General features: G+C 39.9%; 2 protein-coding genes across 2 annotated transcripts in view; one reads left to right on the top strand and one right to left on the bottom strand.

Moving 5' to 3' along the window:
- Positions 1-7813, bottom strand: part of GVQW3 (GVQW motif containing 3) — a 31137-nt gene extending 23324 nt beyond the window's left edge. Inside the window, exon 1 of the mRNA XM_068987946.1 lies at positions 7349-7813. Within this exon, the coding sequence (XP_068844047.1) occupies positions 7349-7813 (465 nt within the window). The remainder of the gene's footprint in view (positions 1-7348) is intronic.
- A 948-nt stretch (positions 7814-8761) lies between these two features.
- Positions 8762-27351, top strand: part of THAP12 (THAP domain containing 12) — a 28591-nt gene continuing 10001 nt past the window's right edge. The window contains exons 1-2 of the mRNA XM_068988576.1: positions 8762-8877; positions 24079-24199. Of these exons, the coding sequence (XP_068844677.1) occupies positions 8789-8877; positions 24079-24199 (210 nt within the window). The 5' untranslated portion in view covers positions 8762-8788. The remainder of the gene's footprint in view (positions 8878-24078; positions 24200-27351) is intronic.

Raw genomic sequence — 27351 nt, 5'->3', positions numbered from 1 at the left:
AGCAAAGACACTATGCATTTGTCTTTGTGGACAAATGTCATCTAGCTCCAGGCAAGGGCCCTTGCCAACTGGTTTCAGAAAAGGATGTTTATCAACAGTGTTTAGGCACCACCTTGATTAACCTGCCACACAGGAAGTGCAAAACACATCTGTAAGAATTCTTTTGTCTTCTTAAACAAAGTAGGCCTTATTAACTGGCAAGAGGTATAAGGCACTGGCTGATTACTACCATGCTACAGACTAATTGAGGAGCAGTTAGGAAGACTGAAGAAGCAAAGGAAATTATTCTCTATTGAATACTTACTACACGCCAGATCTTGTGCTGGGCACCTCACATACATTACTCTAATGTAAGCCTCACATCTAATAATCACGAACATACCATATTTTCACTCATTTATCTTATTTCTTGTCTGTCTCCCCTACTTAAAGGTAAGCTCATAAAGAGGAACATTATTTTTTGTCTTGTTCACTGCTGCCTCAGTGTTTAGAAGAGAGTCAGATACATATATGCAATCAATAAATATTTGCTGAATGAACCAAATGAACCCCTCCACGAGGTAGGTTTTATTATTCTCCTTCTATGGATGAATAACCTGAAATGCTCCAGTGGTGCAAATGAACTGCCTAAAGTCACATGGCTTGTTAAGGAGCAGGACTAAAACCCCAGTTTCATTCTTTTGTTCTATCAACCAAGAGACTTAGACCTTGAAGAACCCTTCCAGCTCGACAAATCTATAATCTAGATGCTTATAAAACATGTATTTACCTTGTGTACTGACTGAAGATTAGAAATTCACCAAGGAGATGTATTTGGCATTTTAATGACAAACATTTTGCTAAAGTAACAACGAAAGACACACTTTCCCAACAGAACATTTCTTCTATGACATTATCGACATCATTTCTCACTTGAAAATACCATGACATGATTACTCTTCAGATATAAGTAAACGCACAGTAATTCTGGACATCATCAAAAAACATTTGCAAGCCTTAGAGTTTGTAAGTTACATCATTAAGATAACTATCAATATGTGTGTGGTATTCTCCGTGCAGAATATCCAATATTCTTGTGCACATCCGTGTTGAGTGTCCCAGTATGGGAGGAGGTAGACTTGGCACATGGAAAGTCATTCCTGTCCTAAAGAAATTATATGGGTGGCTCAAGGATTCTTCAGAGAATCAGCTGTAATAAAATTTCTCAAGAATATTCATTTTGTATGAGGGAATGCAAGACGAGGTTAATTTTACCCAGGAGAGTACTTCAAATCCTTTCCATCTGTCAGAACACACTTGGTCCATATGTGTTCCTTACCTCCCTAGGACCATGTAACAGGAACATGCCATTCATGGTGTCTTCTCACGCCACCTGGGATTTCTGTAGGGATTCTGATCACCTTCTCCTTTCGGAAAGGCCCTTTTCACTCCTGTTCCACTCCTGCTACCAACACAATAGTATCAAACAGTCTCTGTGTGGACCCAGCCAGTTAACAGTTCCTGGGCCAAACTCATGGTTTGGCCCGACTCTCTCTGTTGCCAATTTTTGGCGCTATTGTTTTATTCTGATAAATAAAACTTTTATTTATAAAAGCACTTTATTATTAAATAGCACTTTTATTATTACCAATAAAAGTAATAATATTTTAGAAAAATACTTTAGGATTTATGTATGTAATTTTGTGTATCACTCTTTTCACTTAACATTCTAAGCATTTTGCCATGCTGTTTTAACTCAAATATTAATTATAATGACTGCATAAGAGTCTACTGTACAGTCATACTGTAATTTACTTAACCAGGCTTCTACTGTTGGACTTCTGGATTGTTAGAGCATAAATTTTGCCACATTTTAGACTATTTCTTTAGGACAGATTCCCAGAAGTGGAACTAGAGGATCAGAAGATATACACATTTTTAAAGTTCCTAATAGATACTGCCAAATTGCTTTTCAGAAAGCTGTTGCCAATTTACACTTCCAACATTGCCAGCATGTTTTTCTACCAATAGAGATTGGTCTAAAGGATAATAAAATATAATACATTTCTTAAATTATTAATGCAGCTGGAGAGGCATCATGACCACAGAAGAGAGGGCTGTGGCAAAGGTCACACCTTTCTGCAGGTATGCAATTGAAAAAGAGTTAGCATGAGCACATGGAACAGAAGTTTTGCAAGAGTGAAGAGTAATATAATTAGATTTCAGACCATCAAACCTAAGGCTTGTGTCTGCTTTGTCCATTCCTGTACCCCAGCAAACAGGACAGTGCCTGGCACATAGAGCCACTCAGTAAAAATTTGCTGAATTAACACAGAATCTTCTTTCAGATGCAGTTTTTCAGTAGCTGTAGTATTTAGCCACTCCTGGATTCAAAGGAAACATGACTGGTTGGATTAAACACCCTTGCAAATGTCTGTTCAATCCTGAGATTCTATTTCAACTTTGGAAAATCAGTTTAAATGAAGGTGACACAATATGGCTCTCTTTGGGAGAAAAACAAGTAAACACATCTGAAAGAACACAGCTTAGTATCAGTTGCAAGTATATATATACATATATATATATGTGTGTGTAGTTTTTTTACAAGCATGTAAAAAATGTAATTCAATGAGTTTTGTCACCTCCTGATAACAAGCTTATTCAAACACCATCCATGGTCAAGGCAGTTTTGGAGTTACCTTCAGTTTATTCTGCTATCACTGGTTGTAACTTGGCACCATTTTCAGTATTGCCAATTTTTTTTTTGAGATATTACAAAGGGCAAAATATAGGTATAGTTTGTATATTGTAGTTTTTATTAAAGATGGCATAAAATTTATTTTGTGAATCAGAATATGGTCAAGGTAAAATAGTCAATCATTCAGTTCAGGTTCACTCTCCTGGCACCATAAAGATTCCCTTCAATATTCCACCATTTCTATAGTAGTAAATTGCCAGATATTGCCAGATCAACTTAACATTAACAATGTTATTGATGGAAAAGGATCAATCATCCTCATTATGACAAAGCCATGCTCATCTGTTTCCATATTAGCTATGTCTGGTTTTGCATTAAAATGTTGAGAAAGTTACCCATACAATCTAGGACATTTCCTTTACAGAAGTTTGTTGATCTCTTCATTAAATCCAAGCGTGTCCTTAGAGGTATTAAAGTTTCTCCCTACAGAATTTTTGTTCCTGGATATTAATACTGGGAGAGGGGTGATACAATTGGGACAGATTTGTAAGAACCTGACAAGGCAGGACCGTAGAAGATAAATACATGATTGTTGCCTCATACAGGATGCAAAAGCCTGATAAAATCTGAGAGGTCTAATCCAACTAAGGAGCAGTTGGAGAATGCAGGGTTACATATACAATCCCAGCAGCAAAAAAGACTCTTAAAGTAAGCCACATAGGACCCTGGTAACCGATTCCAATGAGCCCAGTAAGACTTGCTGGCAATGATATCTGCAGATAGCTGGCTGGCTGATCAGTACATGTGATATAGTGACAGACAGTTCCCAATAGTACCCCATTCCTGTATTAGACATCTTCACGTCATTCAGCATCCAGATTTATTTAGGCATCTCCAAAGGCAAGTCTGAATGCTAAGAAACGGATCTGAAAAGAAGATTCTGGAAAGCAGGTCCCAGGTACACATTCTTCCCAAACAATGACATTTCAATGAGAATTCAGAGCCGGGAGCAGAATTCAGAAGACTGCAGAACTTACCCATGTTTTTCGAAATCAAAGATTGGTGAATATCTTATTCTTTCTGTCCCAGTACCAGTGGGACAGGTGGAAGGAAGGAGAGATAATGGGAGAAGAAAGAACTGGATAAACTCAATGATGCGATGATCTGCCCTGGAAAGTGTTTGTTCGTCCCAGACTTGCAGCCATGGTATATAACATATATACATATAACATATATAACATTCCATGTGGATTTTGAACCATAATAGGGATGGGGAAGATCAGCCTGAAAGCCAAAGAGATTCCCTGATTGTGTGTTGAGTTTGAGAATTATACTCAAGGTTTGCAGATGGCCAGCTCTCTTCCTGACAACTTATAGAGAGCCAGGCTTCATCTCTTATGGTTAAATGGAGCTTCTCCTGCCCAGGAAAATATAGTTGCTGGGAGAATGGATTTGCATATTGTACCTCTGAAATTCTTTTACAGTTCCTGAGTACCAGAGGTAACTAAATTGCCTTGAGAAACTAGTAATATTGGTTGCCTCTGGGGAGTGGAACCCCTGGTGGCTAAGGGTGACAGGTGGCTAGAAACAAACAAAAAAGATCGCATTTCCTCATGTGCCCCCACCCCTCTTCTTGAGGATAGGAAGGCAATCTGGGGCCAGGGATGGACTAATTTCTTTACTCAGGACTATAGGGCCAGGAATTCCCTGTTGGTCCAGTCATTAGGACTCTGTACTCTCATTGCCAAGGGCCCAGGTTCAAACCCTAGTTGGGGAACTAAGATCCCATAAGCCGAATGGCATGGCCAAAAACAAACTAACAAAAAGAAAATAAAAAAGGAAGACTACAGGGATGAACTAGGGAGCCAAAGAGGGATCTAAAAATTAGAAGAGAGAAGAGCTGCTGCTGAGTGGAAAATCAAGACCAAAAGGGGAATTCAAGGTCAGCATACCAAAGAAGCCAAAAGCAGCTACTGGCAGGTGTGGTCCAGAATTTGAGAACAAAGCCCAGGGAAGCAGAGGAGCATGAGCAGACTGGAGAATGAACGGAGCAATATCTGAGAAAAGTCAAGGCCAAGGGCCTGGGGCTTGATGATGGGTGGATCCCTGAGATTATAAAATCAAAACTCGAGGGGCCTAGGCAGCAAGGTGCAGGCAGGCAAAATTCTTGTGAGAAATAAAACAGGTTTGACGGGTGGACACAAAAGGGGTACTGTTACATGAGAACTCTCTTGTCTGGGGATAATCCTTAGAGATTATGCTCTAAAATGGGGTGTAGAGATCCTGAGAAGCCATATGTGAATGATTTGGCCTGCATGAGTATCGTTATTTCCCTCCAAACTTAAGGCTTTCTAGAGTGTATTATGATCTTATTGACTATTTTCTGAGAGACCTTGCAAAAGGGTAATGGGTTCAGGTTATATAGTTCAACCTGACTACTGCCTAGGACATGATCTAAGGTAAGTGAAAGTGAAGTCGCTCAGTCGTGTCTGACTCTTGGTGACCTCATGGACTGCAGCCTACCAGGCTCCTCCGTCTATGGTATTTTCCAGGCAAGAATACTGGAGAGGGTTGCCATTGCCTTCTCCGATCTAAGGTAAGGTAGGTAATAAATAAGTCTTTCTCATCACAGCTACTTGGAACAATCTGAATTCACCCTCCTGATTACCTGCTTCTGGTTGCCAGCTGTGGGGTTTTCTTCCTAGAAGTGCAGTCAGTGTCCTTGTTGGAAAGGCCTTATGGGGAGCCCAGGGCTTTATCTGACGTAGGAAGATGTAATGATCCTGAGATGAAATGCCTAGAAGCTGCTCTGCAGGCGGGAGTCTGTGAGCTGTTGCTTACAGTTTTCCTGAAAAATAGCTTTTATTTGCGAGATAAGGTCTAATTTTCAGGGTGCCTCAAAACTGACAGGTATTAGTTGGAAACCTGTAATTTTTTGAAGGTGAGAGTGCAAGAACTAAAAACAACTGTGTTGAGTAAATGTTGTGCCTCTACCATCAATCAGGACTGTTTACTAACTTACCAGTTAAAAAATAGGAGCCATTATATGTAAAAATCCTTGGGTTAAAACATAGACAGTGGCTAATTCTGTGAAATGCTGTTACTAACCATCCCTACCTCTACCCAACACACAATCCTCCACCAGGCATTCTGAGATGTTTCCAGTCTATGTGGTATTTCTTGGAACCCATTTGGGAAAAGTTCCACTCCATAAATCCTGGCAGAGAGCCAGGAAGAGATATGGGAGTCTAAACTAGTAAAGACTGCTTCTTTTTGATGGTTTGATGAGAAAATTAGATAATCAAATAAGTGGGCTATTACAAACTTGCCTACAGACTCAGGGGGAAGCAATTTATAAACTATTAGAACAGAGTTTGGGGCAGAGGAGAGGAAGCAAATTATCTCAAATTGTTCATCTTCTGCACAACACTATTATCTTCCCCTTTAGACTTTGCTATTTCATCCAATAGTGCCCTCATTTTCCTACTGACAAGAGGTTCAAAACCTCATTCTGTTCTACCTGCCTGGAAATGTGCCTAATTTCCTAAGGATCCAGTCCAGGAACCATCTTATGCATGAAGTCCACCCAGCCCTTGGTGATCTTATTTCATAACCTCATACTGTCAGTGCTCAGCAGTGTTCTAAACACTGAAGGTGTTCAAAAAAATACCTGACAATGTTGGTATTAGTTACTAAAAATAGCTGATATGTGGGATCAGCACAGAGGCAAAAGACACTGCCTGAATTCAAGGTCTAGAGTGTTACCTTTTCTTACTCTATACACATCATAGCCTGGACCTGAATCCTCTGGTTTATATTTTTCAGGACCAGATCCTCCTTCTCCATGAGATAGGATACACCCAAATGAAGTGGGTGGAGGGGAGTCCAAAGCACAAGATTAGAATGAAACAAACCCAGCTCTTCTGTGAGGGGTGGGTCTGTGAGAAAGTCAGGATGGGAGGCTAACTCCTGAGTTCCGAGGGGCTCCCTCTGAGTCATTTGGGCTGGACAGGCCCTTAGCATTGCTCCATATGTCAGCATGCCACTGCCTTCTATACCATACCTCAGGCCCTGACTGTGAAGCAAGCTGGAACTGTAGGCCTTCTTTCAGGGTCCTTCCAGCAGAGTATGCCTCCCTAGGCACACAGAGAGAAAGACTCCAAGAGGTCATGCTCCCACCTTTCAATCGTATGATCCGAGGCAGAATACTGAGAACAAAGGAAGAGGACAGCCACATCAAGCTAAGGTCTGGTCAGTGAAGAAAAAACTTGTTAAGGGGAAAAAATTAAGCACAAGCAAGTACCGGAAGTCAATAGCCAAAAGTTCTTCAAAGTTGTGGAAAATGGCAAGGAAGCTGGCCCAAGAGTTCAGTAAAGCGTGACTAGCAGAGATATGACATACAGAGAGGAGCAGTAAAGAAGCTGAAAATAAATGAGCAGCAAATGAAGGTGCCTAACTGCTAGGCAGCTTTCCAGTTTGGGTTCAGCCACCCCACATTCCTTTCACCAGGGTGTGTGAACCAACCCTGAGCTGTCCTGCTGGGAAGGCTGGGTGAAGACAAGTCTGCAGCAGCTGGCTGGCAGGGAAACGGATTTTGGGATGGGATACAGGCAGAGGCATTTCCTCACCAGCTTCTCATTGGAGATGACTGCATGCTTCAGAATTCCTTACCTTTTTCCTCACACATGAGCTGTTTTTCCTAGTTTCCTTTGAAAGATCAGAGCAAAAGTCAAGTTTTCGAGGTTTAGGTTCATCCTTCAAAATACCCGATATAACTTTTGCAGATACTTTCCTCATATTCAAGTTTTCTTTCAGAATGAGTCTAACAGTTTCTTTATCTAAATTTAACTCTTCGGCCATCATCCTCACGGTTAACTGCCTATTCGAACAGACCAAGTCCTTGACTTTCTTAATATTTTCATCCGTCCGGTGGGTGACAGGACGACCACTTCTGGCATCATCTCGAATGTCTTCGCGTCCTTTTTTAAACCTTTTGTGCCAGTCGAAAACTCTGGCCCTTGACATAACTTCATCCCCGTAAGCTTCTTTTAAAAGATGGTGAGTCTCACTTGCAGACTTGTTCAGTTTCACGCAAAATTTGATACTAATCCTTTGTTCTAGGTATCGGTCACTCATTTTGGGGCTTAAGCAACACAGAACGTTAAAATAACACAACTGTGAAGGAAAGACAGAGGGATCAATCTCTATAGGGGTGCAGGTGGAATCATGCCGCTATTCTTGCTCCTCTGGAAGCCTCATGAGGTAAGAGTAATTGCTTTTCTGAATCTTAACCCCTGGGGCTTCCAATCTAGAAGCTAACGGGGCCACAGTGTAGCTGCAAAGCTGGGGAAAATGAAATCTACAACCCACGTCAGCGTCCAACTCGGGCACGAAGATCTAATGGGGGTGTGCAAATCAGTCACCAAGATCGTCCAGTTGCCCGCGGCTCTGAAGAGTCTAAGGCAATCTCTGCAGTAGAAGCCTACGTGGTAGCAATTTAAAGAAGCAAGAAACGACGCATCGGTGTTGTAACGTGCAGGCTCTGCGGAAACCCGTGCACGCCAAACCTACCGGAGCTGCAGAGGGCTTGGAGCCTCTACAGTCCCTGGAGACACGCCCGCATGCGCCATTCCCTCCCTTCGCGGGTAGGCCGTGCGCAGGCGCACTGCGGCAGCCTGCGCCAGGCCCCGCCTCTGCTTCGCCACACCCGAGCGGGCGCGCTTCCTTGCGCGTACCCGCCCGGGGAGAAGTCGGCGGAAAGGAGGGGGCGGGGAAGGAAGGCTGAGGGAAGAGAGGGCACCCCCGGGCGCCAGGGTGCATTGTGGGAAGGAGGCGGCAGCGTCCCGGGCGGGCGGGAGGTGCACCAGCGGCGGCGGCGGCGGTAAATCCTCCCGGCCGCTCACAGCACTGTGGAGCCGCGTCCCCAGCCCGGCCTCGGACCGCGGCGCCCCTCCTGCCCCTCGCGGCTTCTCGCCCGCCCCTCCCCCGCAGCGAACCGGCCCTCACGGGCCGGCCGGCCGGCCTGGCTCCCCTCCCCGGCCCCGACGGGCGGGCGGGCTGCCCTGAGGAGGCGGGGAGGGGAGGGCTGGGTCGGCCGGCGGGCAGACAACGATGCCGAACTTCTGCGCGGCCCCCAACTGCACGCGGAAGAGCACGCAATCGGACCTGGCCTTCTTTAGGTTCCCGCGGGATCCGGCCAGGTGAGCGGCGGGCGCGGAGCTGGTAGCCCGGGCCCTCTTCGGCGGTTCGTGCTACCAACCGCTGGCCCTGGGCAGGCTCCAGGGCTAAGAGGAGCGTGTTGGGGGGGGGGGGGGCACAATTGTTGACCCCAACCCGGCTCCGAGGTGGGGAGCTGGCCTCGAGCGGTGGGCGGCGGGCGCTCGGGGCCTCGGAGCACGTGTGTCCGCGGGGGCTCTGCGTGTTGGGCGCCACTCGAATAAGAGGCAACTGGGCGGCGCGAGTGGGTAAGGTGGGTTCTCGCCCTGATTTGCTTACTGTGTGACCTCGGACAAGGCGCTTTCCTCTCTGGGCTTTAGTTAGCCTAGCTGTCAAAAGAGGGACCTGAAATCTATGGTTGTGGTCTCTGGGGCCCTTCTACCCCCGGGACAATGTTTCTTTTCGAAGTTTGACCACCTTTGATCTCCAGTCACAACTACTCCCTCCTTCGGACTTGTTCATGGTTCAAATTCTGTTTCTGACCGTTACTCATTATCTCACTTGGTTAATGTGGGGATAACGGGTGTGGGAGAGGACGGGTACGCGAGAGGGCTTGGTAGTTGTTATTGAAACGTCATCCTTGAGGTAACACACCCGCTCTCACTTATATTTAGAGAGTGATAGAGTAGGGACTGTATTTGAAAGTCTGAGGATTTTTCCTTGGCATGTCTTGTTGGTTCATTCATTTCAGGTCAGTATCTACTGTGTGTGTCAGGGCACTAACGTTAGAGGTCCCAGAAATTCAGAGTTTACGAAACAGCGTTCCTGCCTGCAGAAAGCTTACAATCAATTTAAGGAGGTGGATATATAATATTTATATAAGTAGCCGATTGTAATATAGCGTGCTGTTCTACAAATATTTATAGAAGGCCTACTATGTACTAGACATTGTTCTGAGCACTGAGAGAGAATAGATAACTAAAACGAAGACTCTGTTCTCATGGAGTTTACATTCTAGTGGGGGAAAATAAGTAGATACACCGTGTATCAGATGGTGATGAATCAGTTCAGTTCAGTCGCTCAATCGTGTGCGATTCTTTGCGACCCCATAAATCGCAGCACGCCAGGTCTCCCTGTCCATCACCAACTCCCGGAGTTCACTCAAAACTCACGTCGACTGAGTCGGTGATGCCATCCAACCATCTCATCCTCTGTCGTCCCCTTTCCTCCTGCCCCAATCCCTCCCTGCATCAGTCATTTCCAGTGAGTCAACTCTTCACATGAGGTGGCCAAAGTACTGGAGTTTCAGCTTTAGCATCATTCCCTCCAAAGAAACCCCAGGGCTGATCTTCAGAATGGACAGGTTGGATCTCCTTGCAGTCCAAGGGACTCTCAAAAGTCTTCTCCAACACCACAATTCAAAAGCATCAATTCTTCGGTGCTCAGCTTTCTTCACAGTCCAACTCTCGCATCCATACGTGACCACTGGAAAAAACATAGCCTTGACTAGACAGACCTTAGTTGGCAAAGTAATGTCTCTGCTTTTCAATATACTATCTAGGTTGGTCATAACTTTCCTTCCAAGGAGTAAGCGTCTTTTAATTTCATGGCTGCAGTCACTATCTGCAGTGATTTTGGAGCCCCCCCAAAATAAAGTCTGACACTGTTTCCACTGTTTCCCCATCTATTTCCCATGAAGTGATGGGACCAGATGCCATGATCTTTGTTTTCTGAATGTTGAGCTTTAAGCCAACTTTTTCACTCTCCACTTTGACTTTCATCAAGAGGCTTTTTCGTTCCTCTTCACTTTCTGCCATAAGGGTGGTGTCATCTGCATATCTGAGGTTATTGATATTTCTCCTGGCGATCTTGATTCCAGCTTGTGCTTCTTCGAGCCCAGCATTTCTCATGATGTACTCTGCATAGAAGTTAAATAAGCAAGGTGACAATATACAACCTTGACATACTCCTTTTCCTATTTGGAACCAGTCTGTTGTTCCAAGTCCAGTTCTAACTGTTGCTTCCTGAGGTTTCTCAAGAGGCAGGTCAGGTGGTCTGGTATTCCCATCTCTTTCAGAAATTTCCACAGTTTATTGTGATCCACACAGTCATAATATTATGGAGAAAAAGCAAATGTTTGATGGGAGGGGCCCGGGAGGGTAGGGGAATAGGAGTAGTAGGGGAGGCACTGGAGAAGGCAGTGGCACCCCACTCCAGTCCTCTGGCCTGGAAAATCCCATGGACAGAGGAGCCTGGTGGGCCGCAGTCATGCACTGGAGAAGCAAATGGCAACCCACTCCAGTGTTCTTGCCTGGAGAATCCCAGGGACCGGGGAGCCTGGTGGGCTGCCGTCTATGGGGTCTCACAGAGTTGGACACGACTGAAGTGACTTAGCAGCAGCAGCAGCAGCAGGGGAGGCACAGTTGCTATTTTAAATAGGATTATCAGAGAAGGCCTCACTAAGAAAGTCTATTTGAGCAAAGACCCTAAGTAGGTAAGGGAGTCACCCATGGAAGTGTCCAGGGGAAGTACATTTCAGTCTGTAGAAACAGTAAATGTAAAGGCAGCGCATGCTTGTTAGAGGTACAAGCAGGAGTCCTCAAGCTGATTTAAGGAAGGTCAGTCACTCAGTCGCGTCTGACTCTTTTCTCCACTCCATGTATTGTAGCCTGCCTGGCTCCTCTGTCCATGAAATTCTCCAGGCAAGAGTACTGGCGTGGGTTGCCATTCCCTTCTTCAGGAGATCTTTCCTACCCAGGGATCAAACCGTGGTCTCCCCCATTGCAGGCAGATTCTTTACCTTCTGAGCCACCAGGGAAGCCCAAAGGGACATGGGAGAGAAAGAGATGAGACCAGAAAAATGTACATGTGTTTGTGGTAGGTGCAAATTGTGTAGGTTATTGTAGGCTGTGGAAAGCACAATGGCATCCTGAGTGAAATAGGAAGTCTTCAAAGGGTTTAGAAGAGAGACTTAAATATTTAACAGAATCACTGGCTAACTTGATGAGTACATTGTAGGGAAGCAAAGGTGAGAGCAGAAAGACCAGTTAAAGGCAGTTGCAGTAATCCAGGTTTAATTGCAGTAATCGAAGTTTATAGAGGTGGAGGTGGTAAGTAGTTGGGTTTGAGGTTTATTTGGCAGGTGAAGCCAGCAGGATTTTTAATGGTGTAGATATAGGTTGTAAGAGAAAAACAGAAGTCAAGAATGACTCTAGGATTTTTTGCCTTAAAAAAAAAAATTGAAGTATAGTTTATTTCCAATGTTGTATTATTTCTGCTACACAGCAAAGTGATTTAGTTATATATATATATATACACACACACACTCTTTTAAAAATTTTTTCCAGTACACACATTCTTTTAAAAATTCTTTTACAGTATGTTTTATCACATATTGAATGTAGTTCCCTGTGCTAAACAATAGGACCTTGCTGTTTATCCATTCTATGTGTAATAGTTTGTGTCTGCTAACCCCAAACTCCCAGTCCAACCCTCCTCGCAACCACAAGTATGTCCTTTATGTCTGTGAGTCTGTTTCTCTTTAGTAGATAGGTTCATTTGTGTCGTGTTTTAGATTCCACATATAAGTGATATCATATGGTATTGTCTTTTTTTTCTGACTTACTTAGTATGGTAATCTCTAAGTCCATCCATGTTGCGGCAAATGATATTGTTAAATTCTTTGTTATGTCTTGAGTAGTATTCCATTATAGATATATACCTCATTTTCTTTATCCATCTTTCGATGGACATTTAGATTGTTTCTATGTCTTGGCTATTGTGAATAGCGCTGCTATAAACATGGGGGTGCATGTGTCTTTTGAATTACAGTTTTGTGAGGGAATACTTGAGGATTCTGGACAGCATTGACTATTGTTTCTTCCTTGTGTCGAGTGGAAATGTGCCTCCCCCTTATAATTTATGCTTTAGAGGTCTTTTGTTCTCAGGTGACAGTGAACAAAGCTGTGTCCTGTTTTATCTATTTTTTAATTTGGTTTTTGGCCTGGCCTTGTGACATGCAGGCTCTTAGTTCTCTGACTAGGGATTGAACCCGTGTCCCCTGTAGTGGCAGTAGAGTCTTAACCACTGGACTGTCAGGGACTGGCGCTGGACTCTGCCCTGTTTTATTAGGTTGGTGAAAAAGTAACTGTGGTTTTCGACTGTGAATTTTAAATCATTATATCTAGGCTCAAATACATCTTTATTAATCAAAAGAGGAACAGTTACAATCAAAACATTTTTGCCAATGAGAAATAAGTTTGTTATTCCTGTAGTATAAAAAATGGTGCTTCTGGATTTGACAAACTCTTGGAGAATATTTTCTGCCTCTTGCTGGTTGTGGAAGCATTTTGTCTGCAAAAAAGTTGTCCAGATACTTGAAGAAGTAGTAGTTGGTTCATGAGAGGTCAGGTGAATATGGCGGATGAGGCAAAACTTCGTAGCCCAGTATATTCAACTTTTGAAGCGTTGGTTGTGTGATGTGCTGTGGAGGAGAATTGGGCCCATTCTGTTGACCAGTGCTGGTTGCAGGCGTTGCAGTTTTTGGTTCATCTCACTGATTTGCTGAGCGTACTTCTCAGATGTAATAGTTTCACCAGGATTCAGAAAGCTGTAGTGGATCAGACGGGTAGCATTAAAATGATGTATAGCCACATTTGTATAAGAATGTATTCCACTGTCAAACAGCAAAGTTCAACAATGCGAGACGGCTATTACTTTTGCACCAACCTATATGTAAGAGCCCTTTGAGTATTTCATGACCAAATTACGAGCTTTTTAAAAACATCTTTATTAAGATATTTGCATACCATACAATTCACCTTTTTAAAATGTGCAGTTAAGTGGCTTTTGGTGTATCATGTTATTAATTTCAAATTTTTTTGACAAAAATACGCAGGCGTGTCTTGGTGTCTGTAGAGGATTGTTTCCAGGAATCCCCTGCGGATACCAAAATCCATATATGCTCAAGTACCTTATGTAAATGGCAGTAGTGTAAAATTTGCGATTTTAATCATTTTTTAAAAAAGCATATTTGAGTGTATAATCCAATGGCATTAGTTACTATTCATTGTGTTCTGCATTCATCACCACTGTCTACTTCCACGCCTTTTTCATTATCCTGAGCAAAAACTTAACTATTAAGCAGTAACTTTTTACCCCAGTCCATTTTCAGTCTTCATGAATTTTTCTGTTTTAGGTACTTTATACTCATATTATCTAAGTCAGTCATACAGTACTAGTCCTTTTATGTCTGTCAAATTTTGCTTAATGTATTAAAGGTCTTAACTTTGTATCAGAACCAAAAATCAATACTATAGGATTTCAAATTCTACTGTATTTGACAATTTTTCACCCTGCCCAGTTTATTATAATAAAGAAATAGTTTCCAGAGTTGCTTACTGAATTAATAATTGTATTGTTAGGGTTAGTGGTTATAGTTTTTTTTTTTTTCCCTTTTGTAAATGGGTTGTAGGGAGGGTTGATAAAAGGTGACATTGCCAGCCCATCTATTATTCAAAAGTTAACTCACATTGTTAACTAAGCATAAATATAAATATACTTAATGCTGTTAAATAGTATATTTCCCATTCATTTTATTTATAAATTCCATGTACATGAAAAAAGAATTTTGGTCCCCTGGGTCTTTGTTGCTGCACGCAGGCTCTCTCTAGTTGCAGTGAGTGAGGGGTACTCTTTGTTGTGGTGCACAGGCTTCTCATTGTGGTTTTTTGTTGCAGAGCATGGGTGCACAGGGCTCAGTAGCTGTGACACAGGGGGTCATTAGTTGTGGCTCGCAGGCCCTAGAGCATGCGGGCTCCAGTATTTGTGGTGCACTGGCTTTAGTTGCCTGTGGCATGTGAAATCTTCCTGGATCAGGGATCAAACCCAAGTCCCCTGCATTGGCAGATGGGTTCCTACCCACTGTACCACCGGGGAAGTCCCTGTGTACACTTTTAAAAACAGCTTTTTAGAAGTAACTTAAAATTCAAGAGTATAATTAATACATGGCACTCTGTGGAATTTCATACCCTAATACCTCATATTGGTTTAGAAGAGGTAGCAATAATGCACTTTAAAAATATATATATATATATATATATAATCAACTTACCTTAGGGCAGTGGCAGGAAGATAAGGTTAGTTCAGTTCAGTTCAGTTGCTCAGTCGTGTGCGACTCTTTGCGACCCCATGAATCACAGCACGCCAGGCCTCCCTGTCCATTACCAACTCCCGGAGTTTACTAAAAACTCACGTCGATTGAGTCGGTGATGCCATCCAGCCATCTCATCCTCTGTCGTCCCCTTCTCCTCCTGCCCATAATCCCTCCCACCATCAGGGTCTTTTCCAATAAGTCAACTCTTCGCATGAGGTGGCCAAAGTACTGGAGTTTCAGATTCAGCATCATTCCTTCCAATGAACACCCAGGACTGATCTCCTTCAGAATGGACTGGTTGGATCTCCTTGCAGTCCAAGGGACTCTCAAAAGTCTTCTCCAACACTACAGTTCAAAAGCATCCATTCTTCAGCACTCAGCTTTCTTCACAGTCTTAACTCTCACATCCATACATGACCACTGGAAATACCATATCCTTGACTGGATGGACCTTTGTTGGCAAAGTAATGTCTCTGCTTTTGAATATGCTATCTAGGTTGGTCATAACTTTTCTTCCAAGGAGTAAGTGTCTTTTAATTTCATGGCTGCAATCACCATCTGCAATGATTTTGGAGCCCCCCAAAATAAAATCTGACACTGTTTCCACTCTTTCCCCATCTATTTCCCATGAAGTGATGGGACCAGATGCCATGATCTTAGTTTTCTAAATGTTGAGCTTTAAGCCAACATTTTCACTCTCCTCTTTCACTTTCATCAAGAGGCTTGTGTGCTGCAATTCATGGGGTCACAAAGAGTCGGACACGACTGAGCGATTGAACTGAACTGAACTGAACTGGGCAGTTGAAACATTCTTTTTTCTTCTCAGACAGTACTGACTTTCCCCTGAGGTAGTGAGGTCTTATAAGATTCTTTGGTAGTTTAATCAAAGTTAACTGAGAGTTGATATACTCTAATGTGTACAACGTAAAATGGTGGTTTCCAGGAATTCAGGAGGGTCCCCACGACCCTTTCAGGGAGTCAAAAAGATGAAAACTACTTCATAATAACACTGACATTATTTGCCTTTTTTGTGCTCATTATCTCAGGAGTGTACCATGGAGTTTTTCAGGGACTTTATAACATTATGAAGTCACTACTCAGAGAAGTTACATATTGTGTTTTACAAAATTTTCTAAGTATGACTTCAGATATAGGTGTTTGTAGACATTTTCTTGGAAATGAACAAAATAAGCCTGCCACTTAAAGAAAAACAACAGATAGCCAAGCATTCAAGCAAAAGTTAGAATTTTGGAAAATTTATATTCATTATCTTGAGCTAGACAACTCTCTAATGAGACTTTTCTGATGAGATCAGTGGTGATATTGATAAATGTGACTTTAAAAAAAAAAATCATGAAATATCATGAAATGTGTTACCATTTAGCCAGTCTGCCAAACTTACTAAGATTTTCCAAACTGATAAATTCATGATTTTACAAAGACATACGTGGATGAAAGTTCTATTCAAAGTGCAAGTTAGACTAGTGGATTTTAATCAAATAGTATGAAAAGGCTCATTGGTCTGGTTTCAGATTCCACATTGCAGCTAATCTTTAAGAAACCACCGCTTGTGGAGTTTCGGTGTCCTATCAAAGAACATCCACAATTATGTAGGGAACAGGAATATTGAGAAGTCATTTCTTTCTTGTACTTCAGCCAAAACAATGTATGGCAACAGATTATATGTAAAAGCAGATGTGAGACTGTAGCTTTCTTCTATAAAGTTAGACATAAAAGAGATTTGCAAAGATGGTGAACTGTGCCATTCTTTTCACTAAATGGTTTTTGTTTTGGAAAATGTAGTTACTTCATTAAAATGTTATCTATGATAACATGTAATAGAATTGCTATTTTTAATGAACTAATATTTTTAAATTTCTAAGTTGCAGTTTCTATAGTCATAAATATTGATAGATAAAATGCGTGTAAACAAAATTTCTTTAGTTACTCAATAATTTAAGGGGTAAAGGGCTCCTGAGACGATGATGTTTGAGAATCACTTCTATAAGATACAATCTTAAAGTACTTTCATATGATCTTATTTAATCCTCCAAACAATGCTGCGAATTGTAATAATAACAATAATACTTATAGAATGCTTCATATTCTGTGTGTCAAGCACTATTCTGTGTGTTTTATGTAGACTATTTCAGTTAACCCTTGCAATAAATTTTGAGATAGTCTCTGCTTTCAGATGAGAAAAGCAGGCACAGAGAGGTTAGCTAAATTATTCAGATCCCCGAGAAGTATCTAAAACCCCAAATGTAGGATAAAGTATGTAATATTATCCAAATTTATTTGACCATGAAACCTCCTTTGTTTTTAGTTGGAGCATTTCTTTGACTAGTGTTCTTTGGAATATGTTTTGGAAATCTTGCATTAGTAGGAGGCCATTGAAAGAAAAAATTTCAAACCTTAAAAAGGAGTGGTCAGTAATGGTTGACTGGTACTGAAAGGGTGATTAAGTTGAAGACAGAAAGTGACCTTTGGATTTGGCAGGATGAAATTCATAGCCTTTAGCTGTTCTGGGTAGCCATGATGAAATCTTACACCGGCCCACTCTGTCCTGTCCTGGATGTGAATCATCCCTTTGTCCAGCTTATCCACACTGTATACACTACCTACCCATTAGTATTGGAAAAACATAGTATATATAGGGGTCAGAACTGTACATGGTTTCAGGCACCCATTGAGGGTCTTGGAATATATCCCCCATGGATAAGGGGGAGACTACTGTACATGGAGGTAGAATAGTCTTACCTACCTGGGTGTGTGTGTGTGATGTACATACTTTTTTTCAAATCTGAAAAATTTTCCTCAGTAAGTGACATTTGAGTGAAGATCTAAAGACAGATCTTTGCATAGATTTTCCTGTGCAAAGGAAGTGGAAAAAAGCAACAAGAAGAGTATTCTAGGTTGAATAAACAGCATGGGGAACAGCCCTATGATAAAAGGAATCACAGTGCATTCATGAAACTGAAATAAGGAATGTGAGGTACTAAAGTGGAAGGGTGGTGTGATATGAAGAGGGAAAAGAAAACAAGGGTTAGATTGTACAGAATCTTGTAAGACTCATGAGGAGTTGGTTCTTTATCCTAAGAGTAATGGGAAATCACTAAAGGATCTTAATCAGAGAAAGATAGTATTCTCAAATTGGTTTTTTAAAGCATTTTCCACTTGGAGAAGAGGTCACAGAAAGGTAAGACCAGTTTGGAAGTTGATGGACTTGGAGAATCATTCCGCTGTGCCAAGGGAAAAAAAGGACACAGAACAGTGACAGGGAGAGCTAGGACAGGGAAGACATTAGTTTTAAAAAAAGGTTGAGAGATAACTGTAGAAGTGTACGTTTTAACATGTACACAAATATATGTATGTGTAAAAAAAAGACTTGTGGTCATATGTAATCTTTATAACTTATTGATGTAAAGCATATATACACAGAACATTGCAAATCATAAGTATATAGCTTGTTAGATTTTCAGAGTAACATGTCCATGAAAATTTTGCCCAGATTTAAAAAAAAAAAGAATATTACTAACATCCTAAACTTCCTCTCCCTTGTGGTCCTTTCAGTTATTATCCTACTCTCCCCCATGGTAGGCACTGTTTAACTACATGCACATTAGATTAGTTGGCTATTGACAGGGAGGGGAAGAGTGAGGGGAAGCTGTTTTATTGGTATATGACATCCATAGGGAAAAGTGCAAAAATGGTAGTCTAGAATTTTATGAATTTTTGTAAGGTAAATATACACAGGTCATGTTCAAGATAGAAAACATTGCCAGCACCTCAGAAAGTGCCCACTCCTGGTTGTTAACCTCTCCCTAAATGTATCCATTGTTCTCACTATCATTACTATGTTGAGGGGGTCTCCAAGCCACCCCCATATTCAGAGATTCACTTGGACTCATAGAACTCACTATATAGTTGTACTAAGTATATGGTTGTACTCACAGCTCAGTATATAGCTGTACTGTATATACTCAGTATGTAGTTGTACTCACAGCTAATGTTTCTTACAGCAATGTAGTAAGAGCACACATCTGCATCCTAAGAGAGGGAAAAGACAGAGGTAGAGTTGGAAGGATCTGTGTGTAGTCTTCCTTATGTTCTCTCCCTCCCATGTCTGGTCACTCAGAGACCACTTTTCTCCAGCAGTGAAAATGCAGCATTTGCGCCAGAGAAGCCCTTAGAGACCCAGTGCCCAAAGTTTTTATTGAGTTCTGGTCACTTAGACACTCTCTGCTTAGCATATGCTAAAATTCCAGACTCCCAGAAAAAGGACAGACTTTGATTAAAAGTCATACTGTTTGCATGAACAGTCAAGGCACTAAAAGTCACCTTATCAGTTAGAGGAAATTTTTATATCAGTGTAGAGAAGCCAAGTTCCAACATCAGCCAAAAGACCAGCCTTACAAAGAAGTCTTTCTGAAGATAGCAACTTGAGGCCTGCTGTGTTACAGAACTCTTTTTCTGTACAATCACCATGTATGAGTTTTGCCTACCCTTGAACTTAACATGAAAGGAATCCTATAGTATGTACTCCTGACTTATTTTGCTCAACACGTTTGTGAGATCTAGCTAGTTCATTCATTCCATTGCCAAAATAGTAGTCTGTATGTAATAGTATACCACAGTTTATCCTTTCTATCCTTGATGGGCAAAGTTGTTTCACCTTCTCATCAACATTTGATGTTATTTCTCTTACATTGTACTCATCCTTATGAGTATGTGGTAATAATTCAGTTACAGTTTTAATTAGTATTTTCCTAATGACTAGTGAGATTGAGCTTTTTAAAAAATTTTATTTTTCTTTTTACTGAGCATTTTTTTTCATGTGTGTTGGCCAATTCAAGTTTCTCATTTTTATATTAGATTGTCTGAATTATTTGTAGGGAGTTCTTCATACATATTTTGGATATGAGTTCATTGTTAGATTGGTATATTACAGATCTCTTCTTCCATTTTGTGGGTTGCCATTTCACTCTTTAATGATTCTTTTAATGAATAAGTGATTAACCATAAAGTAGCCTAATTTACTCATCTTTTCCTCTAGACTTTTTTTCTGTTGCCTTTTTAAGAGTTCTTTGTGTCAAGGTGATTAAGATAGTCTTTTATGTTATCTTTTAGAAACTGTATTGTATTACCTTTCATATTTAGGCCTATAATTCACTTGGAATTTATTTTCCATAGATGAAAGTGCAGGTCAAGATTAATTTTTTCCCATATGGATGGCCAATTCAGAACTATTGGAAAACTTTTAACTTTACCGCTGTGCAATGATTCCTTTGTCTTAAGCATCCACGGCTGTCCATTTTGTCTACTTTTTTGTTTGTTTTTGTGCCAATATCACACTTTTTAAAAAAGATATATGGATTTTTATTTTATTCTTTTGTATTTTTTGACTTCACCTTGAGTCATGTGAAATTCCCCGACCTGAGATGAAACCCACATCCCCTGCAGTGGAAGCTCAGAGTCTTAACCTTTGGACTACCAGAGAAGTCCAATACCACAGTTTTAATAAGCTTTATAAGAAGTCTATCTGGTAAGATAGGTCTTTCGACTTTTTCCCCCAAGGTTGTCTTGACTATGCTGATCCTTTGAATTTCTGTATAAAAAGTTTTAGAATGATCTTTTGTCATTTCTCTCTCTCACACAGAGACATGCATAAAAGAACTTCTTGAGATTGTGATTATATTAAATAAATAAATCATTTTGATAAGAATTGATATCTTTAGGATTCAGTGTACCAGTCCATGAACTTGTGTATAGCTCCATTTATTTATTTAAAATTTTTTTCTAAAAGAAACAATAAAAATTAAAAGTATTTTCTATTAGAAGTCTTACACATCTTTCATTAGATTTATTCTAGGTATTTGATGTGGAACAAGTAGGTGTAGTTCATTGGGCCCTATGCTCAACTTTTCACAGCTGTTTGTAAAGCCTCTTCAGACAGCCATTTTGCTTTTTTGCATTTCTTTTTCTTGGGAATGGTCTTGATCCCTGTCACTTGTACAGTGTCATGAACCTTCGTCCATAGTTCATCAGGCACTCTGTCTATCAGGTCTAATCCCTTAAATCCATTTCTCACTTCCACTGTATAATCATAAGGGATTTGATTTAGGTCATACCTGAATGGTCTAGTGGTTTTCCCTACTTTCTTCAATTTAAGTCTGAATTTGGCAATAAGGAGTTCATGATCTGAGCCACAGTCAGCTCCCATTCTTGTCTTTGCTGACTGTATAGGGCGTCTCCATCTTTGGCTGCAAAGAATATAATCAATCTGATTTCGGTGTTGACCATCTGGTGATGTCCATATGTAGAGTCTTCTCTTGTGTTGTTGGAAGAGGGTGTTTGCTATGACCAGTGTGTTCCCTTGGCAAAACTCTATTAGTCTTTGCCCTGCTTCATTCCATACTCCAAGGCCAAATTTGCCTGTTACTCCAGGTGTTTCTTGACTTCCTACTTTTGCATTCCAGTCCCCTATAATGAAAAGGACGTCTTTTTTGGGTGTTACTTGTAGATGGTCTTGTAGGTCTTCATAGAACTGTTCAACTTCAGCTTCTTCAGCATTACTGGTTGGGGCATACGCTTGTATTACCGTGATATTGAATGGTTTGCCTTGGAAATGAACAGAGATCATTCTGTCATTTTTGAGATTGCATCCAAGTACTGCATTTTGGACTCTTGTTGACAATGATGGCTACTCCATTTCTTCTAAGGGATTCCTGCCCACAGTACTAGATATAATGGTCATCTGAGTTAAATTCACCCATTCTAGTCCATTTTAGTTCGCTGACTCCTAGAATGTTGATGTTCACTCTTGCCACCTCCTGTTTGACCATTTCCAATTTGCCTTGATTCATGGACCTGACATTCCAGGTTCCTATGCAATATTGCTCTTTACAGCATCGGACCTTGCTTCTATCACCAATAGGAAAAGGAGTATGTCAAGGCTGTATATTGTCACCCTACTTATTTAACTTATACGCAGAGTACATCATGAGAAATGCTGGGCTGGAGGAAGCACAAGCTGGAATCAAAATTGCCGGGAGAAATATCAATAACCTCAGATATGCAGATGACACCACCCTTATGGCAGAAAGTGAAGAGGAACTAAAGAGCCTCTTGATGAAAGTGAAAAAGTTGGCCTAAAGCTCAACATTCAGAAAACGAAGATCATGGCATCTGGTCCCATCACTTCATGGCAAATAAATGGGGAAACAGTGGAAACAGTGTCAGACTTTATTTTTTTGGGCTCCAAAATCACTGCAGATGGTGATCGCAGCCATGAAATTAAAAGACGCTTACTCCTTGGAAGGAAAGTTATAACCAGCCTAGATAGCATGTTCAAAAGCAGAGACATTACTTTGCCAACAAAGATCCGTCTAGTCAAGGCTATGTTATTTCCAGTGGTCAATGTATGGATGTGAGAGTTGGACTGTGAAGAAAGCTGAGCGCTGAAGAATTGATGCTTTTGAACTGTGGTGTTGGAGAAGACTCTTGAGAGTCCCTTGGACTGCAAGGAGATCCAACCAGTCCATGCTAAAGGAATTCAGTCCTGGGTATTCATTGGAGGGACTGATGCTAAAGCTGAAACTCCAGTACTTTGGCCACCTCATGCGAAGAGTTGACTCATTGGAAAAGACCCTGATGCTGGGAACGATTGGAGACAGGAGGAGAAGGGGACGACAGAGGATGAGATGGCTGGATGCCATTACCGACTCGATGGACGTGAGTTTGAGTGAACTCCGGGAGTTGGTGATGGACCGGGATACCTGGTGTGCTGTGATTCACGAGGTTGCAAAGAGTTGGACACGACTCATTGACTGAACTGAACTGCTCAGCTTATTCTTGATTGAATCTGAGTCTTGTTTTTATCAGAAGGCTATTTCAATTTAGCCTTTAGTTCAGCCTTCATTTCAGTTTGGTTCAGAAATAATACAGACAGTGATGTTCTGTGTGGAAGATCTCCAGAGATTTAAGAATTAAGAAACAAACTTAACTCTAGCAATATGGCAATTGTTTTATAGTGAGTTTTTATACCCAATAATTTAGATGTTGAAATCAAAATATTTATAATCACATTGTACAACTATGTAAGAATGTGATTAAAATACAGACATCTTAGGCACCCTTACTGTGTATAGTAATTAATACCTCTTGGTCAAATGAAATGCTTTACAATTTTAGGTTAGATAATCAACATTTCACCATGGTAATTTTGTTTTCCTGAAATTTGTACCAAGAGCTTAGTTTTGCTCTTTTAGGTGCATAGAACATTTCTATCCTCTTTGAAAACAATTTAGAGCAGTGTCTGGTACAGTCCATGGGGTCACAAATAGACATGATTTAGTGGCTAAACAGCAGCAGCAGCAGCTGGCTCTTAATAAGTGCTTAATAAGCATTATGATGATGAAGATGATGTTAATTTTTTCCTACAGATATTTAAGCACCAAGAGGACATGGACTTTGTCTCAGTCACTATCTCTTAACACCATCTGTGTACTAGATTGTGTAGACACAATCCCTGCATTTATGGAGCTTACAATCTAGTTTGCACATATCATTGTAGATAATCATGTTTATAATAAAGCAGATGAATATAGCCATTATGCTTCCATAATAAACTCTAGTTATTTATAGAACATCTACTTTGTAATTTTCTACAGTGACAATGTGTTTTCATATGCTTGTTTAAGTTGAAATCCTAAGGGGAGTGTCAAGCCACTGGCCTTTTGGTTGTGCAGTTTTTTGCTTGTACTGCTGATCATTAAGTCCTCTCTGATGCTAGGATGTCCTGGGAGTTGAAAGATTCAAGTTTAAGTTCTAGTTTTACTGCTAATTTTGTATATGACTCTTGACAAGTTACTTCTTAACCTTGTCTGTAAATGAATGTACTAAATGATTTCTGAGGTTTCTACCAGCTCTCATTTTGTTGTTAATCAGCTGCTCCAAATCATGTTATATTTTTTGTGTCTAGAGGAGCAGAAATCTATTATCCATAATAGGTATTTACCTTAAAACTGAATGCTGAAATTTGAATGTTAAGCTCATATTCTGTAGTTTTATTTTGGCTTTATTTTTGTAGATGCCAGAAGTGGGTGGAGAACTGTAGGAGAGCAGACTTAGAAGATAAAACACCTGATCAACTAAATAAACATTATCGATTGTGTGCCAAACACTTTGAAACTTCTATGATCTGCAGAACTGTAAGTAAGCAGAGGGTTTGCTTTTTTGTTTGTTTCGTTTTCACTCACTATTTGGTTGGAAATGTAAATCTTCATATATTAATGTTGAAGAGTATCCTTACACCCTGCCACTTGTTTTCCTTTAAGATGAAGACAGATTTGGAACTTAATAGTACCTATTTTGTTCTTAAAAACCTTTGTGTATATGTGTGTGTGTGTGTTTTAACCCTTCTATTTCTGATGCCCCATTCCCACTTTATCAAAGGTCACCAGTTTTTAAACTTTTTTTGTGGCCTTCAGAAAATTTTAGATGATTATAAATGTGTATGTTTAAGGTGAATTTGGCATTTTTATTTGGAACAGCTTCTCTAGAGCTTTTATATGAGTGAAATCTTCATCAAGGGATAGAGCTCTTTGCAAATTTTCGTGTGTACTGTTAGAACCTACCCTTAATTTTTATGTGCTGGATACAACAAGAAGTAAATCATACAGTTCATGTGATAAAAACATTTTCATCAGTAATTTGCAATTTCATATCAAGACCTGAATTTCTCCCTTATTACAGTTAACTGCAAATTTGTCCAGGTCACTTCTCTCTTAGCCTCAATTTCTAATGAAGAATTTAGACCAAATAATTCCTGAGGTCTAAGATTTTTAACCGTCTGTGATTCTGTTACTGTTTTGATTCGTAAAAGGCACACAAAGACAGATTTGATTGAAATAAAGCAGACTTGAAACACTTTAAAAACTAGTTCAGTTCAGTTCAGTTCAGTCACTCAGTTGTGTCCGACTCTTTGCGACCCCATGAATCACAGCACGAAACTAGTTAGGAAGACAATTTTGTTAAGTATTCTTGCTTAGGTATGAAAACAAATATTCTTGTTTAGGCATAACTGTCATCAGTTATTGGGATAGACATAAACTTAATTTGAAGATACACTATATATTGTTATGCAGCAATTTATTTTGATATTTTTTTCAGATACATTTTGCAGAGGCATCAGAAAACTAAAGAATGATTGGGTTATTTTATTTCTCAAAATTAATTGAAGCAGATACTTGTGAAGTCATTGGGAGGTGAGCCTATTCCGGTTCAACAGTTTAATCACAAATATTTGAGGGATATTTTTGCCTTGCTTTGTTAACAGGGTAATGATCAAAATCAAAGATTTCATATGTTTAAAAGGCAAACTGTATGTTCTTGACATTAAATTAAAATATCCCAAATTATTTTGGATACACACACCATATGCATTTTTAAATTTTTATTTTATTAATAAATACCATTTCTTAATCAGTTAATTCCAACAAGATTAATGTGAGAAATTTAAAATATATAGTTCACTTCTATTCTTGTTTAGTCAGAGCATAGAACAGAACTATTTTCACTTTTTAAATTTCCACATAATTTTTTAATCTTGAATCAGTTATTACAAATGTGAGAGATTTTCATTCTCCACATATAGAAGATATTGCTGTTAAAAGCTGGATTATCTTAATATTTATACCCAAATGTTGTTAAGAGTTTTGAATTCATTAGTTTGGCATTTAAGATCTCATCAGTAAACGTTTGTGGTTAGTTCAACCAAAGCTAAACATTATCTCTGATGCTAAAGTAAGATCATTACTTTATATTCAAGCCTTCATTCAGCAGTTAAAGATTAAATTTTGATACTGAATAAAAATTGTCATGCACAGGAATAGAATGTAGCCTTTTTTGGCATGGCTACTTATGAGTAGGTGTACAAATATTGCATGTTTTTTATTCATGTATTGTTTTTTGGTCTATAATACCTTTGCTTTATAGATTAATTTTATATGAATTTTTTAAGTTCTTCATAGTGTTTTATCCCTCTTCTGTTTATTTAATTGGAAGATATCAAGACTTCACTCTGTATATGGATATGGTTTTGCTTTTTGAGATGTTGGCCAAGCAGGAAAGCTAAAGCACTTAGGGTATAGTATTGTGTTTGTGCCCTTCAGTGATTGTGTACCATATCAATCCCTGATTCAAACTCCATAGTAGACTGAGGATAATTGGCCCAGCACTAGAAGTTGAATGTCATTAAGAAATAGATTTTCTTCTTTGTGTTTTCCCTGAGGCTTGTGATTGAACTAGAAAATATTGAATAGAAATAGAAATTCTTCTCAAATGTGTTTAACAGTTCCTTAGATAAAACTTGTATGTTCTCTTTAATTATATATTTTTCCATCATATTTTCCTAACCTCCTTTCGTTGAGTTAAAAAAAATATGGGGATTTTTACTTTGGTTTGATGTATACTTTGAATCTGCTTTATTAGCTTTGAAACAATCATTGCTCCCACAAAAGCTTTTTAAACTGAAGCGTGTTTTGTTTTTATCAGTGCAAATTTGGGAAGACATTAAAGGCACAGTTTCTTTGGACTAGCTAAGGGAATGTAGTAGCAGTTATTCATCTGTTACTCTGCCTCTTAATAAACTTCTTGTCCCTACCTGACCTCTGGCCTGTCTGGCTGTAGGAGACTGTCACCATCTAAATTTGCATCCAGCTTCTAGTCGGATTGAATTAGTTTATAAGGATAGAGAGTGGTCACCCTTCAGTGATAAGAATATTATAATTAGAAGGAAATTTAGAAATACCTGGTTCAGTGTTTGCAAAAATGTGATTATGTGTATAACTTGTGACATATAAATGATATTAAGTGGCACATGAGTCAGTTTTTATCTTAAATTTTGTAATACGTGTTAAAAATATAACTAGCTTATCAAATCATTATTTTATAGTTTTTATTCCTTAAGATTTTGTTAGTTAGAAAAGTGAGTCAATTATGAAAAAGTATAGGTGGTTGGGTAACTGAAATGATGAGCATTATGATCATTAGTGTGTGAATAACTTCATCTAATTCAATACCTGAGTTTTATTCAAAAGAAGAAACTGACTGTAGAAAGGAAAAGTATTTGTCTAGGGTCTCAGAGTGAGTCACTGGTAGAATAAGGACTAGCTCCTGAGCATCCTGTGAAAGTATTAGTGGCTCAGTAGTGTCCAGCTCATTTTGACCCCATGAACTGTAGCCCACCAGCTTCTCTGTCTATGGAATTCTCCAAGAATATTGGAGTCGGTAGCAATTCTCTTCTCCAGGGTATCTTCCCAACCCAGGGATCAAACCTGGTTCTCCTGCATTGCAGACAGAT

The sequence above is a fragment of the Capricornis sumatraensis genome, chromosome 16 (genome assembly GCF_032405125.1).
Source record: "Capricornis sumatraensis isolate serow.1 chromosome 16, serow.2, whole genome shotgun sequence".
Taxonomy (NCBI): Eukaryota; Metazoa; Chordata; class Mammalia; order Artiodactyla; family Bovidae; genus Capricornis; species Capricornis sumatraensis.
This window is presented reverse-complemented; position numbering and strand designations above follow the sequence as displayed.